Source organism: Myotis daubentonii, chromosome 9 (assembly GCF_963259705.1).
Source record: "Myotis daubentonii chromosome 9, mMyoDau2.1, whole genome shotgun sequence".
Taxonomy (NCBI): domain Eukaryota; kingdom Metazoa; phylum Chordata; class Mammalia; order Chiroptera; family Vespertilionidae; genus Myotis; species Myotis daubentonii.
Genome location: NC_081848.1, coordinates 18,164,570 through 18,181,528, shown reverse-complemented (window position 1 = coordinate 18,181,528; position 16,959 = coordinate 18,164,570). Strand labels below are relative to the sequence as shown.

Here is a 16,959-nt window from a genome sequence, read left to right as displayed (position 1 = left end):
CTTCTTCCTGCTTTCCCTTTGGCCTCCCTGCATTGTGCCTACATATGCAAATTAACCGCCATCTTGTTGGCAGTTAACTGCCATCTCAGTTGGCAGTTAATTTGCATATAGCCCTGATTAGCCAATGAAAAGGGTAGCTCGTACGCCAATTACCATTTTTCTCTTTTATTAGTGTTGATTATTTTTATTTTTTTAAATATATTTTATTGATTTTTTACAGAGAGGAAGGGAGAGGGATAGAGAGTCCGAAACATCAATGAGAGATAACATCGACCAGCCGCCTCCTACACACCTCCTACTGGGGATGTGCCTGCAACCAAGGTACATGCCCTTGACCAGAATCGAACCTGGGACCTTTCAGTCCGCAGGCCGACGCTCTATCCACTGAGCCAAACTGGTTACGGCAGATCTAGCTTTTTAAACAAATATATTTTTATTGATTTCAGAGAGGAAGGGAGAGGAAGAGACAGATAAGAAACATCAATGATGAGAGAGAATCATTGACTGGCTGCCTCCTGCACTCCCCACACTGATCAAGCCCACAACCTAGGCATGTGCCCTGACTGGGAATTGTACCATGACCGCCTGGTTCATAAGTTGATGCTCAACCACTGACCCATGATGGCTGGGCAAGATCTAACTTTTCTATTAAAATATTCATTCATTTAGCATTACTTATTGAATAGTTAATATTCTTATCACTAATATCAATGTCATATATCAAATTCATATATATGGATTACATGGATGTATACATACTAGAGGCCCAGTGCACGAAATTTGTGCACTGGCGGTGGGGGAGGGGGGGTCCCTCAGCCCAGTCTGCACCCTCTTCAATCTGGGACCCCTTGGAGGATGTCCGACTGCCGGTTTAGGCCCTACTGCAAGAATCAGGCCTAAACCGGCAGTCGGACATCCCTCTCACAATCTGGGACTGCTGGCTCCCAACCACTCCCCTGCCAGCCTGATCGACACCTAACTGCACCCCTGCCAGCCCGGTCACCCACAATTACCCTCCCCTGCTGGCCCGGTCATCCCCAACTGCCCTCCCCTGCTGGCCTGGTCACCCCCAACTGCCCTTCCCTGCCAGCCGATCGCCCCCAACTGCCTTCCCCTGCTGGCCTGATTGCCCACAACTGCCCTCCCCTGCCAGCCATCTTGTGGCTGTGGGCACTGCCATCTTTGAGGGTGGGACAGCAATTAGCATATTACCTCCTTATTGGCTGTGGGCGTCCCCATCTTTGCGACAGTGTGAGGGTCAATTAGCATATTCCCTCTTTATTAGATAGCATATTCTATATCTTTTTTTTTAAGCTTTTTTTTTTTAAAATATATTTTATTGATTTTTTACAGAGAGGAAGGGAGAGAGATAGAGAGTTAGAAACATCGATGAGAGAGAAACATCGATCAGCTGCCTCCTGCACACTCCCCACTGGGGATGTGCCCGCAACCCAGGTACATGCCCTTGACAGGAATCGAATCTGGGACCTTTCAGTCCGCAGGCCGATGCTCTATCCACTGAGCCAAACCGGTTTCGGCTATAATATTTTTTTTAAAAGATGTGGGCTTCCCTAAAATATTCCCTCTTTATTAGATAGCATATTCTATATCTTTATATGTATCTACCTACCTACCTATCTATACACACACACACACACACAACACATACTATTGGGGGCTCCTTATCTTGTTCTTTTATTTGTCCATTCTTGTGCTACTACAATACTGTCTTAATTACTGAGGCTTTATTATACAACTCATTATCTGGTAGACAAATCCCTTCAATCTTATTTTTTCCCTTAAAATTGTCTTGAATCCTGTAAATATCTTTTCTACATAAATGTGAAAAATATTAGAATGGCAACTTCAACAGAAATATTCATATTATTTTTTAAAATCACCAGCAACTCGTTCTAGCTGGTTTGGCTCAGTGGATAGACCATCAGCCTGCAGACCAAAGGTCCTGGGTTTGATTCCAGTCAAGGGCATGTGCTTGATCCCCAGTAGGGGGCATGCAAGAGGCAGCCGATCAATGATTCTCTCTCATCACTGCTGTTTCTATCTTTCTCTCCCTCTCCCTTCCTCTCTGAAATCAATAAAAATATGTTAAAAATAAAATAAAATCACCAGCAACTCTACACTGAAAATATGAAAAAGATTAACTGAATAGGGAGAACCAAGATGGCGGCGTAGGGTGTAGACCTGTGTGTGCTGCCACAACATCATTGAAACTACCAACTATCAGACAAACAACTACCACTCAGAACCATGGGGAAGGTGGCCAGTGGAAGTTCTACAACTGGAAGGAAAGAAAGAAGCACAGTGAGACTGAGCAGGAGCTACAGAGGCGCCAAGAACAGAGGTACAGAGTCGTGCGCCAGGCGGGCTGCAACTGGATGCGCGTTTTTTTTCAATCGGAAGGGGTTACGAATCCACTGAGCTGGTTCGGGGCAGGATCATGAGGCACCAGGCCCTACGGGGAGAGGAAAGCGAGGGAGGCTCTGTCACACAGCTGCTCGCCAGCACTGGGGGACGCGAAGTCCGGAGTCCCAGAGAGGCCAGGAGCCGCGGAGACACCGCCATTGCTATTTGCTCTACCCTGGTGACTCCGAGGCCCCGCCCTACTCAATTTACATCCCCATCCAAGCCGTGCCAGAGGCACAAAAAGACCCACCTGCGCTTTTGAAGCATAACCCAACAAATTGCAGACTTCAACTCCTCGCACCCATAAGAGACACACTCAAGAAGCAGACCCAGGAGAACCAACGTGGTGGCGGTGGCGTAAGGTACAGACCTGTGCGTGCTGCCTCCCACAGCAACATCGAAACTACCAACTACAGGACAAACAGCGATCATTCGGAGCCATGGGAAGGCTGGCCCAGTGGGAGCTCTACAACTGGAAGGAAAGAAGGAAGAGCACTGAGACTGAGTAGGATGTGCAGAGACACCAAGTACAGGGCCCAACCCAACAAACTGCAGAGTTCAACTCCTCACACCCATAAGGGACACACTCAAGAAGCAGAACCAAGTTCGGAGGAAGCCGGAGCCAGACCCGGCTGGGCCGGCGACATGGAACCGCTGTACCAGCAAACGTACAAGCATGTCCACCAGTTCCAGTCTCACATGGGATGCTGGGAGACGGCAGACAAGCAGTCTGTGCACTTAGTAGAAAACGAAATCCAAGCAAGCATACCAGATATTCAGCCACCAAGAACGCCTGGAGATTTTGTCCAGCAAGCAGCCGCCCAAAAAAGACAGAATGCCAAACTTCGTGTTGCCCCGGTGAGGCCAGGACAGCCCCGGTGAGGTCGGGACAGCCCCGGTGAGGCCAGAACGGCCCTGGTGAGGTCGGGACGCCCCAGGAGAGGTCGAGATGGCCCCGGTGAGGTCGATACGGCCCTGGTGAGGTTGGGACAGTACCGTTGAGGTTGAAATGGCCCCGGTGAGGCCGAAATGGCCCCGGTGAGGTCAGAATGGCCCCGGTGAGGTCGAGACGGCCCTGGTGAGGTTGAAATGGCCCTGGTGAGGTTGAAACGGCCCGGTGAGGTTGAAACGGCCTGGTGAGGTCGGGACGGCCCCGGTGAGGTCGAAATGGCCCTGGTGAGGTCGGGACGGCCCCGGTGAGGTTGAAATGGCCCCGGTGAGGCCAAAACGGCCCCGGTGAGGTTGGGGCGGCCCTGGTGAGGTTGAAACGGCCCCGGTGAGGTTGAAATGGCCCCGGTGAGGCCAAAACGGCCCCGGTGAGGTTGGGACGGCCCCGGTGAGGTTGAAATGGCCCCGGTGAGGCCAAAACGGCCCCGGTGAGGTTGAAATGGCCCCGGTGAGGCCGAAACGGATAATAAAGACCAAAATAAACTGATGAACAAAAATAGATGCAGAGGCAGAGCAGCATTGAACAGACTGTCAAACTACAGTGGGAAGCCTGGGGAGGGTTTGGGGGAGAGGTTAAGAGATCAGCCAAAGGACTTATATGCACGCATATAAGAATAACCAATGGACACAAGACACTGGGGTTAGGGGAGGTCAGGGGAATGTCAAGGGGGGGAAAAAGGAGACATATGTAATACTCTTTGTAATACTTTAAGAAATAAAAATTATTAAAAAGAAAAGATTAACTGAATAAATTTAACACCAGATTACAGCTTATACAAGGTTAAAGTTACAAAGTAGTATTTATTATAACTGAATGTTATTACATACTTTTTTTGGGGGAAATACCTAAGGCTTTTGAGTGTTTGAAATTTGAATTTTCCCCTATACTGAAGTATGTTCATTATCTTTTTTTGGTCAGGACAAGAACTGAAAAAGAGAAATACCCTTGCATTCAGAATGAACAATTCTTGCTATATATACATTTCCCCCATAGATAAGGAAGATTCTGTAACTTTCCCAGAAACAGTGACTTGAACTAAATACCAAAGCTCACGTGCCATATTTGGAAGTTTTTAGTCACTGGGAGCCATGGCATTTCTTTTCTTTGTGTCACAAACTTACAAATACTTTTCTTTTTACTATTACCATTGGGACAGAAAACCTTCTGTTCTGGGACTGACTGGCAGACAGGAATGGCAGTGACAGAAAATGGGAAATGGCTCAGGATCTTGGAATTCCCGGCGGCCTAACTCAGTGGCTTGCTATTTGGAAGTTTCTGAAATGTTTGCCCCCGGAGTTCCCCTGAAAGAAGGGGTCTGATATCACTGGCAAAGAGTGTCCTCACACAGGACCTACATGAAGGAATGTGCCCGCTGCAGTATGACAAACATTTACCCTATGGCACCGTTTGTGGCATTAAGTGGGGGTGGGGGCGGGGGTGGGACAAAATGTCCAGGACTAGCAACACCAGGATTTCTTATTTCCAATATTCTACCAGCTAACCACTTAATTTTCTTTTTTAGAACATATTTTATTCATTTTTTACAGAGAGGAAGGGAAAGGGATAGAGAGTTAGAAACATCAATCAGCTGCCACCTCCCACTGGGGATGTGCCCGCAACCAAGGTACGTGCCCTTGATGGGAATCGAACCTGGGACCCCTGAGTCCGCAGGCCGGCACTCTATCCAGAGCCAAACCAGTTAGGGCCCAGCTAACTACCTAAAACTTCAGTAAGTGGGATCTTTGTGGTTCATTCATATATATATATATATATATACACACATATATACATATATACACATATATACATATATATATACACACACACACACACACATATACATATATATTATATATATATTATTCCTTTCTAGCCATATTCATGAAAACTTGGGAGTAAACCCTTGCCTGAAATACTAGCGACTCCTCGTCGCTAGAGAGGAGCTTTTGAAATAAGGACACGCTTTTGTTAGTGCAATCTCTGGAACAGAAAACCAACAGTTTAAAAACGAACAAAAGTTTAAAAATAAAAGGCACACCGGTTCACTATAAAATAGGTATGATTATAATATTATCCCCAAACGATGATGAGATCAAGCCTTCACTATTAACCCAACGCTGTTCACTTCCCAACGCTCCCGCCTGCTTCCATTTCCAGGGCGAGCTGTTGCAGGTGGATGAAAACGGCTCCAACTGCGGGAAACGGTGACAACCGTTGACTTCATCGGAGCAAAAATGCCCCCCGGCTGACTATTCTCAGCGGCACCCCTCGCGAGCGCAGGCGTCACACCGGAGGCATCTGGCCGGGAGCCGGTCACATAACTGCGCGGTGACGCGACGACACGCACGACCGCCAGCGCCGGGGCGTTCCCGCAGGATTTCCCGGGTTCAAACGCTCCGGCTCACGGTGTGTCACATCTCCCCGGGAGGACGTGAGGGACAAAGCGAGCAGGGAAGGTCCAAAGCGCTCAAACCTCGAGGTGGAGATCGCAACGCCGGCCGCCGGGCACGCTGCCCACACCGCGTGCCGCCGGCTGACCCACTGACCGCAGAGGAACGCGCGCCGACTCCCGCCCTCGGACCGCAGACTCCCCGGCGCCCGGCGCGGCGGTGACGCAACCCCGCCGGGCGCGCTGACGTCACCGTGCGTCGGTGTGGGCCCGGCCTGGGCCGGGGTGGGGGCTTCGGGAGCGCCTACCGGAGCTGGTCGGACTGCGCGTCGCGTGGAGGCCGAGGGGCAGCCGCGCCGTCTCCGTGGGCGCCGCCGGCACCGAGGTGAGTGCGGCGGTGGGGGGACCGCGCGAGGCGGGTTGGGGCGCGGGGCCCACGTCGCCGAGCCGCGGCGGCCCGGCCCGAGGGCAGACAGCCCGGCGGCGGCGCGTCCGGGGCGCTCCCTGCTCCCGCCCGGGCTCTCGTTTCATTCGGAAGCTCGGACTCCACGACCCGCAGTCGAAAATAGCTTTTAAACACCGGCCTGTTAGCCTGCCTGCTCCGGCCGCCGCCCACTTTTCCGGAAGTTTTCTCCCAGCGCGTTTGCAGGGTTTTAAACGTAACTTTTAAATCTGTTGGAACCAAGGCATTTGTGGGCGGCGAGAGGATACGTTTCACATCGTCCCGGCTGCGCCCGCCGCTTTGCTGGCCTTTTGTGCGCTGTGAGCGCGGCTCCGGGAAATCAGTGGGTGAAGCCCATCGTTGCTCTTTTTCCTTCCAGTCCACCCCCCACCCAGCTGCAGTTTGCACAAAAGAGGTCAGAATTCACTGTCACGGTGCCTGCGGGGAAGCGTGTATCATTCCGAGGTGTGGGACCGAGTCCTGCTGGGACGGAAGCTTCCGTGCGAGGGGTCCCGGCCCCGGCCCCGGCTCCGCAGCCCGCTGTGCTCCGTGCTGGTTTCGAGGCGCCGTCTGTGGCGGTTGCTTTAGAATTGGGAGGGGATGGGGGCGTTTATAAAGGTGTGTGTTAGTGAATTCCTGAGGCCTCTCGCTCTTACTGGTCAGTGTGCCTCGACCTGCAGAGACTGGGCATTAAAAAAAACGTTCCTGCCCCATTACTGCCGCACTGTTGCTGGTGGGTTTTGCCAGGGAAATTCTTAAACGATTGAAAGTTGTCTCCAGAAAAGGGGAGGGGACCGAGGAGAGAATATTTTGTTCGAAGTAAATGTCCATCTGTCTTTAAAGTTGTATGTTTAAAATATAGATATATGTACTTAGTGCTAAGGGGCCTATCTATACTGCATTTATTTTAGTTAATTAACTTTTCCCAGTTAGAAAGTTTTTGTGATAAATTGCTTGTGAATTAACATGTATTTTCTAAAGTGGAAACCATTTTTAGACTTTATGGACTTCATTGAATACTAGTGTATAAATGCTCTTGACTATGAAAATAGTTTCCTAAAATAGCTTTTTTTTTTTTTTTCCAGATTTACAGCTTTGAAGAGACTACTTTTTTCCCCCTCGTTTTTTTTCCGCTGCAGTAATAAATCCCATTATGGAGACCCAGAAACTTTATAAAGGGATATAGCTTGAACTCTGTGGAGTGTAATTTTGTGTATGAATTATATTTTTTAAATGTGAAGGGTTTTCAGAAAGAATAGTAAAGTTAATTACTGGTACATTATGTAATACAATATTTTATTAGGCATTTATACTACAAAGGACAAGCTGTTACCTTGATAAATTTATTTATCTGTAATTATGAAATGAATGATATAGGTGCATGATCCTTAAATGAAAGACAGGTTAATTTTTAAATGCAAAGTAGAAAGTTTCTCCTGTGGGAATTTTATGGTTAAATTAGCTAAGTTAATAGAGAAAATACCTTCAGTTGGTCAAGCGTAATAATAAAGTGGTATGCAAAGTTAGGAAGAAAAACAACACAGGGATGCTGGAGGAAATGGAAACATATAGACAGTAACTAACAAAGGAGGAAAAATTAGCAGTTTGTGAGCTTTAAGCAAAATTCGTTTCATTTGACATCATACACAGTATAACAGGAATAAATTCAACAAAGCTTGTGGGTATTGATGTCCCCGAAAGCTATCTGAAACTAATATAATCCACTTAAGTAAGTACTATGATAGTAAGTTGTGTGAATTAGCCTTTAGATAATGTGGCCATATGAAGATTTTAATTCTTGTTTACTAGACTAAAACAAGATTTTGTATTTTTTATTTTTGGAAATTATATTAAAGTGCTTGTAGAGAAAGAAGTCTGCATAAAGTTTTTTTCCTTTTATAGCATCATCAGTAATTGGCTTGATATCCAGGCTTTGTAGTTTACAACCAAAAGCAAATTTAGGTATTCTGTAGTTGTTTAGAACTTTGGAAATATAAACCTCCTTTAAAAGTCAATTAGTTTTAAATATTTTCAGAAGCGTATTGACTGCTTTCAGGTCATTATATTAGTATTACACTAAATAATGACTTAACAGCACCTGAGTTGCCTAAAAGAGTTAATATAATCCCAAAGAGTACTACAGAGTATCTTGGTAATTTAGAGGGGATATTCATCCTACCTGAGTGTAAACGTAGGTGTAAATCCACTAAACTAGGTGTAGTAAATTTTAAGTAGGCGCCTATCATTTGATTCTTTTTTGTAGTAAAAACCTAATTTAGTATGAAGAGATGAGAAATTTCATGTGAAAGTTTTTGCCCATCAAAAAGTAAAGTCACTCATGCACAAAACTACCTCCCAACGACTTGTCCCAGGTCCCTCATATCAAAAAAAGACTATAATGGAAGATAGTACTATCTTGTCAAATTGGACAATTGACAACAAACACAAAATGAAATATGACTTTTCATGTGAACTCTACAGAATGTCTACGTACTCGACTTTCCCCACTGGTGTTCCTGTCTCAGAAAGGAGTCTTGCTCGCGCTGGTTTTTATTACACGGGTGTGAATGACAAGGTCAAATGCTTCTGCTGTGGCCTGATGCTGGATAACTGGAAACAAGGAGACAATCCTATTGAAAAACACAAACAGCTCTATCCTAGCTGTAGCTTTATTCAGAATCTGGTTTCTGTTACTGGTTTGGAGTCCACCTTTAAGACGACTTCCCCAGTGAGAAACAGTTTTACACATTCATTGTCTCCTACTTTGGAACAACGGGGATCGTTCAGTGGTTCTTATCCCAACCTTTCATCAAACCCTATTCATTCTAGAGCCGTTGAAGACCTCTCCTCATTGAGGACTAACCCCTACAGTTATGCAATGAGCACTGAACAAGCCAGATTGCTTACTTACCACCTGTGGCCATTAACTTTTTTGTCACCATCAGAATTGGCAAGAGCTGGTTTTTATTACATAGGACCTGGAGATAGGGTAGCTTGCTTTGCTTGTGGTGGGAAACTCAGTAACTGGGAACCAAAGGATGATGCTATGTCAGAACACCGAAGACATTTCCCCAACTGCCCATTTTTGGAGAATTCTCTAGACACCTTGAGGTTTAGCATTTCAAATTTGAGCATGCAGACACATGCAGCCCGATTGAGAACATTTATGTGCTGGCCTTCTAATGTTCCAGTTCAACCTGAGCAGCTTGCAAGTGCTGGTTTCTATTATGTGGGTAAGAAACTTACATAGCGCTACATTTTATCTAGTTCATTTTGATTGACATTTGAGAACACGTGTGTATTTAATGTTAGTCTTTTGTTTCCTTAGGTCGAAACGATGATGTCAAATGCTTTTGCTGTGATGGTGGCTTACGGTGTTGGGAATCTGGAGATGACCCCTGGGTAGAACATGCCAAGTGGTTTCCAAGGTAATTGTTTTTAAAGGTATTCCTGCACGAAACTGCTTAAAGAAGTAGGAATGCTGGCATGGTTAAATTTACATCTCACTATAACAAAGCTGCTCTTATGCTATTGGGGAATGAGCCTTTTAAAACTTGCAATTTGAACTTTAATTATAATTATTTTTATTGAAAAAGTTGTAGAATGTTCTGTGCATTTTTCTTTTGTAAGTCATGTATTCATGGTATAGTTCAACTTGACTCATTTACAATTATGGCGGCCATACATTTCATTTGTTTATTTCCTATTTTGCTTTAAAGGAGACTTAAGGATTAAAGATATATAAAATAGAACAAAAAGAACCTAAGTTAGAAAAATGTAAGAAGGGAAAAGGAAAACAAGTGACATAAAATAGATTTATGAATAAAATATTTCATAATGATGCATATAATAAAATCTGATTGTTAAGTCTGATTATAATTGTAAATAATTTTTTTTTGCACAATTTTGTCTTGTGATATGTCACATATCTCCTTTGGTCACTGTCTCTAGCAGTATCTCCTATTTTTAGAAAGAATTTAGAGGCGTTAGTGGAAATAGAATTAGAAATTAATTCTGTTTGTATTATTGAGTAGCTATGTGAACTTGAACAAATTGCGTGATGCCTTTGAGCTTCTCTCCTCTTCTGTAAAATGAGGGAGTTGGACTAGATGATATTTTTTTTTTAAATATATTTTATTGTTTTTTTTACAGAGAGGAAGGGAGAGAGACAGAGAGCCAGAAACATCGATGAGAGAGAAACATCGATCAGCTGCCCCCCGCACATCTCCCACTGGCGATGTGCCCGCAACCCAGGCACACGCCCTTGACCGGAATCGAACCTGGGACCCCTCAGTCCGCAGGCCGACGCTCTATCCACTGAGCCAAACTGGTTCCGGCTAGATGATTTTTTAAAAAATTGTGGTAATATATACATAACATAAAATTTATCTAATTTTAACCATTTTTAAGTATACATTTCTGTGGCATTAAGAACATTCACATTGTTTCTTAGTCATTACCACCATCCGTTTTCAGAACTTTTTTATCTTCTTAAACTGAAAGTTGTACTCATTACACTAACTCGGCATTTACCTGGCCCCCTAGCCTCTGGCAACCACCATTCTACTTTCTGTCTCTATGAATTTGACTACTGTAGGTACCTCTTATAAATGGAATCTATACTAATAAAAGGGTAATATGCTAATTAGACTGGACATCCTTCTGGACAAAGCCATGGTGGCGGGGCCGAGGCAGAGGTGGTTAGCGGCGATCACGCTGGCAAGGGAGAGCAGTTAGGGCAATCAGGCCGGCAGGGGAGAGCAGTTAGGGTGATCAGGCCAGCAGGGGTGAGCAGTTAGGGCTATCAGGTTGGCAGGGTAGAGCAGTGAGGGCGATCAGGCCGGCAGGGGAGCAGTTAGGGGCATCAGGCAAGCAGGCAGAGTGGTTTGGGGCGATCAGGCAGGCGAGCAGGTTGGTCCCAGATTGTGAATGTCTGATTGCTGGTTTGGCAGGATCGGGCCTAAACCGGCAGTTGGACATCCCCTGAGGGGTCCCGGACTGGAGAGGTTGCAGGCCAGGCTGAGGACCACCCCACACACATGAATTTTGTGCACGAATTTCATGCACCGGGCCTCAAGTTGTATAATATAGATAATGTTTTGACCTGTGAGTGCCTTTCACAATATAAGACATCTTTGGAATCCCTTCAGGAAATTAAAAAGTCCTTTTGTCATTTTTGTGTAGAATTAAAAAAAAATTGGAGAAATATTTTAGTATGGCCCAATACATTGTTAAAAGTTGTGTTTTAAAATTTTATCTTTAATATTCATAATATGTCAAGATAAATTTTGACTTTCCAACTCTGAAAAGTGACATATATTTTGTTTAAATAATTTATGTAGAAAAAGCATGTTTTATTGTCAGATATTTAAATAACCTAATTATATTCGACTCTGGGATTGTGAACATATAACTTGAAATTTGAGTATACCGTATGAAAAAGACATAAACAGCTTTCTAATTCCAGTGTTTGGAAGGCAGCTATGCTCACCACTATACCACCAACGCCTTCAGTGTTTGAATTGCTACATTTTATCCTTTATAAAACAAAACAAAGTCTTGGTTTATTTCTGTAACTTGTGTTTTGCTTTAAATAGTTAAATAACGGAAAGAACTTAGTGATGCTTTTTTGTAAACACTTCTGAAAACAGCAAATTTCCATTGTGGGTAATCTTTAATCTTAGTAAATGAAAACCCCAAATAAGTAATTGTTATCACTATATTTTAACAGTCTACTTATTTATTTATCAAATATTTGGGTGCTTAATGGATACTCTTTAGATGCTGGGGACATAACAGTGAATAAGACACCCAAAAATTGTCCTCATGGAGTTCATTGGAGAAGGGGAAAATACGGGGAAAATTTATTATACTTCCTATTTTTATTTTTTTAATTTATTTTTTTGGTTAATTCTCACCCAAGGATATTTTTCCATTGATTTTTAGAGAGAGTGGGAGGGAGAGGGAGAGACAGAGAGAAACATCAATATGAGATACATTGATTGGTTGCCTCCCACATGTGCCCTAACCAGGGCCGGGGATTAAACTTGCAACCAAGGTACGTGCCCTTGACCGAAATCAAATGTAAAGTTTAATTTTTTTTTTTAACTTGACACAAAAATGACAATCAGTCCACAGGCTGATGCTCTATCCACTGAGGCAAACCGGCTAGGGCTATACTTCCTATCTTTAATCGTTATGAATATAAATTAATCAGTTCCAGAATGAAAATAATTTAAAACTATACAAAGATCAAAACACAGTAACAGCTAGTTCTGTTACTTGGTTGATAACAGAGCATGCATATGATCTTTACTCATTCTACCCACTCACCAACTGAAGGACGTTTGAGTTGTTTCTAGTTTGGAGCAATAATGAATGAAGCCACTCTAAATATTAATAAAACATTTGTGGACACATGTTTTCATTTTTCTTGGGTAAACATGTCCAAGTGTGATTGATGAGTTGTATGGCAAGTTTTGTTTTAACTCTATAAGAAACTGCTAAATTGTTAAATGTTAAATTTCCATTGGCATGGTATGAGACCTCCGGGTGTTCCACATCCTTAACAATACTTGGTATTGTCCGTCTTTTTATGTCAGCCATTCTAATAGATATGGACATAGTAACATTTCAGTAGCATTTCCTATTGATTAATGATGACGAGCTTCTTATTTGATTATTTACCATCTACACATCTTCTTTGGTGAAGTGTCTATTCAAATCTTTTGCCCATTTTTATGTTTTCTTTTTTTAAATTAAGTTTTGCTAGTTCATAATATACTTTGGATGCAGTGCTTTATCAGATGTGTTTTGCAAACTTTCAGTCTGTGGATTTTCATTTTCTTAACAGTGATGAGCAGACATTTTTAATTTTGATGATGTCAGTTTATCAATTTTCTCTTGTGGATTATGCTGTTGGTTTCTTATCTGAGAATTTGGTACCTAACATGAGGACAAAAAAATTTTCTCTTAATGTTTTCTTCTGTTTTACATTTTACATTTACATTAATGATTTATTTTGTTTATTTTTATATATAGTATGGGCATAGGTTGAAGTATATTGTTCTGGTTATCTAGCACTATTTGTTGAAAAACAAAAGTTATGAAATGGAAACAGATTTTATGTGAACTTCCTGGAACACCTTTTAGAAATCTTAGTAATTTGAAAATGAGTACTTGGAAAACACTGTTACATTATAGATGAAAATATTTGATTCAGTATTTTTTTGGAGGGTGGGTTTGTGCTTTAAATGTAATGGAAGAATGGACACTGGATTATATTATGAAAGATCACATTTTAGGAATACTGTACTAGTTTCTGAAACTATGTTAAATTCCCAAATTGTCTATAACAGCATTGTTCAAGCCTCAGTTTGTGTTCCTTTGTAGATCCTAGACCCTTTTATTGTTGTTAACTGTGTTAATGGATCTAAATAGAAAATATCAGAATGCATCAGCACATAGTAAGAGTCTAATGTTTGAGAATCTTGTTTCTGTTAGGTATGTATGTATGCTGCATTGTGATGTAAAGTGTTTCAGTTATGGGGTACAAAATGTATGAAAGCCACTTTTCTAGAATGATCAGGTTATATTTTTGATCTAAAACAATTTAAAAAAATTTTATCTGTATGTTTTAGGTGTGAGTTCTTGATACGCATGAAAGGACAGGAGTTTGTTGATGAGATTCAAGCCAGATATCCTCATCTTCTTGAACAGGTAAATACATTTTTATAATTGACATCATTGAGTTCTCCTAAATAATAATTGCAAAAATATTTTAGAAGTAATCATTACATTTGTTTTTCAGGTATAGTTACAGGTTTTGTATTAATACCTTTAATTTTTACTTTTTTAACTACCTTGTTAAGGGGTTATAAAAAAGTTTGTCTTTTGTTTTCAGTTTTTTGAAAATCACTCCACAAACTACTGTACAATTTGTAGTAAGTTGGAGGAGAATCTTTAATGTCTCCTCCATCTTTTCCAGAAAAGAATATAGAATTGTCAGGAGTTTGGAACCTCTGAGAGTGGTCCAGTTGAAATATGACTTTCTAAAAGAAATGAGAAATCATTAATACTTACTCATATTTTTCTGAAACTAGAGATACACTTGAATTCTAATTTGGAAGTAGGTGAAGTTTAAGGACATTTTTATGATGATTAAGGTAAAACAAAGCAAAGTGAAGAATTATTTTTTAATACGTTACAGATATTAGAGAGAGAGGAAGGGGGAGATAGAGAGAGAGAAACATCGATGTAAGAGTGAAACATTTGTTGGTTGCCCCCACATGTACCCGACAGGGGATTGAACCTGTGACCTGGGTATGCACCCTAACTGGGAATCGCACCAGTGATCTTTTGGTGCATGGGACAGTACTCCAACCAACTGAGCCACACTGCTCAGGGCAAGCAAAGTGAAGTATTATGTAAATTTTCTAGTTTTCAAAGAGTCTGTACACTACTTACAGAAAACTTACCTTAATGTTGCTTTGTGCAGGCTGTTTGAAATTTTTTTATTTTACCCATTAATTTTTCTTCTGTTTCATAGCTGTTGTCAACCTCAGACACTCCTGGAGATGAAAATGCTGATCCACCCAGTATGTATGAAAATACTTCAAATATGGAATGGGAATTTTTATAAGAATGCTGGGAATGAAAGTATATAAACAAAGGATTTCTGAGGTCATAGGGAAAAAAAGCTGGAAGCTAATTATAAATAATGAGTATACTAAGATTCATGATATTGTCAGAGAATTTTTTGAAGTATACTAATCTTTCTTAAAGTACTGACATTCCAAGTGGGGAGATAAGACACATGTAAAAGAAAAACAACCGTAACAAATAGCTCAAGGAATACCATGGAAATGTGCAAATAATAAGCCCTCCAAGGAGGAAAAGTTGTTCGCTATAAGCTAGCATATTTGAAAAGACCTAGTTCACATCTCATTTAGGAATTAGGCCAGATGTTAGGTTTTTGTTTGTTTGTTTGTTTTTTAATATGTTTTTGTTTATTTCAGAGAGAGGGAGGGAGAGAGAGGGAGAGAGGGATAGAAACATCAATGATGAGAGAGAATTATTGATCAGCTGCCTCCTGCCCCTCTTCCCTCCCGCACTGGGGACTGAGTCCACAACCCGCACATGTGCCCTGACCAGGAATCGAATCTCTACCTCCTGATTCAACCACTGAGCCACATTGGCTGGGCTAGATGTTTGGTATTTGTCAGGAGAGCTTTTTATCATGAAAGGGGTTGAATTTTCTCAAATGCTTTTTCTGACTCTATTGAGAGGATCATGTTTTTTATTATTTATTTTGTTAAAGTGGTTTATCATGTTTATTGATTTGTAGATGTTTGAACCATACTTGCATCCTTATATAAATTCCATTTTATCATAACTAAGATTCTTTTAATGTATTGTTTAATTGCTTGCTAGTATTTTGTTGAGAACATTTGCATCTGTATTCATCAAGAATATTGGCCTGTAGTTTTCTTTCATTTAGTGTCCTTATCTGGCTTTAGTATCAGTGTAATGCTAGCCTCATAAATGAATTTGGGGTTTTCCCTCTTTAACTTTTTGGAGGAGTTTGAGAAGGATTGGCATTAATCTTTTTTAAATCTTTGGTGGAATTCACCAGTGAAACCATCTGGTCTCAGTCTTTGTTGGGAGGTTTTTGATTACTGCTTCAGTCATTTTAGTTGTTCTTGGTCTGTTCACATTTTCTATTTCTTTATGATTCATTGTTAGTAAGTTGTATGTTTCTAGGAATTGATCAATTTCATCTAGACTATCCAGTTTGTTAGCGTTAATTGTTCATAGCAGTCTCTGTGGATCCTTTGCGTTTCTGGTATTTCTTTTGTAATGTTCTCTTTTGTTTATAATTGAAGTCTTCTCTTTTTTTCTGTATGAGCTTAGCTATGGTTTTTCCATTTTGTTTACCTTTCCAAAAAACCAACTCTTAGTTTCTTTTTTTCTATTTTCTTTGTAGTCTCTATATCATTTATTTCTGCTCTGATCTTTGTTATTTCCTTCTTTCTGCAAAGTAGGGCTTATTTTCTTTTACTGATTTCATGATGTTTCAAATTGGGTTGTTTATTTGAGACTTTTTTAAAAATATATTTTTATTGATTTCAGAGAGGAAGGGAGGGGAAGAGAGAGACAGAAACATCAATGATGAGAGAGAATCACTGACCGGCTGCCTCCAGCACACCTGAGCCCACAACCCGGGCATGTGCCCTGACTGGGAATCGAACCATGGCCTCCTGGTTCACAGGTTGATGCTCAACCACTAAGCCATGCCGGCTGGGCTTGAGACTTTTTAATGCAGGCATTTATTGCTATAAACTTCCCTCTTAGAACTGCTTTTGCTGCATCCTCTAAGTTTTGGGTACGTTGTGTTTTTGTTTGTTTCAAGATATTTTCCAATTTCCCTGATTCATTGGTTGTTTATTAATTTCCCTGTATTTGTGAATTTTTCCATTTTCTTCCTGTTACTGATTTCTAGTTTTATACCATTGTGTTTAGAAAAGATACTTGTTATGATTTCAGTATTCTTAAATTTGTTAAAGCTTGTTTTGTGGCCTGACACATGATCTATCATGAAAAATGTTCCATGTGAGTTTGAGAAGAATGTTTTTGGTGCTATTGGATGGAGTGTTCTGTGTATGTCTGTTAGGGCCACTTGCTGTATAGTGTTACTCAGGTTCACTATTTTTTTGTTAATTTTCTGTCTGGATGACCTATCCAATGTTGAAAGTG

At 41.7% G+C, this 16,959-nt stretch overlaps 1 protein-coding gene across 1 annotated transcript in view; it reads left to right on the top strand.

Moving 5' to 3' along the window:
* The first annotated feature begins 5,640 nt into the window (after positions 1 to 5,640).
* The window catches only part of BIRC2 (baculoviral IAP repeat containing 2), a 16,869-nt gene continuing 5,550 nt past the window's right edge, over positions 5,641 to 16,959 (top strand). The window contains 5 exon segments of the mRNA XM_059708046.1: positions 5,641 to 6,147; positions 7,290 to 9,437; positions 9,533 to 9,632; positions 13,845 to 13,923; positions 14,753 to 14,801. Of these exon segments, the coding sequence (XP_059564029.1) occupies positions 8,543 to 9,437; positions 9,533 to 9,632; positions 13,845 to 13,923; positions 14,753 to 14,801 (1,123 nt within the window). The 5' untranslated portion in view covers positions 5,641 to 6,147; positions 7,290 to 8,542.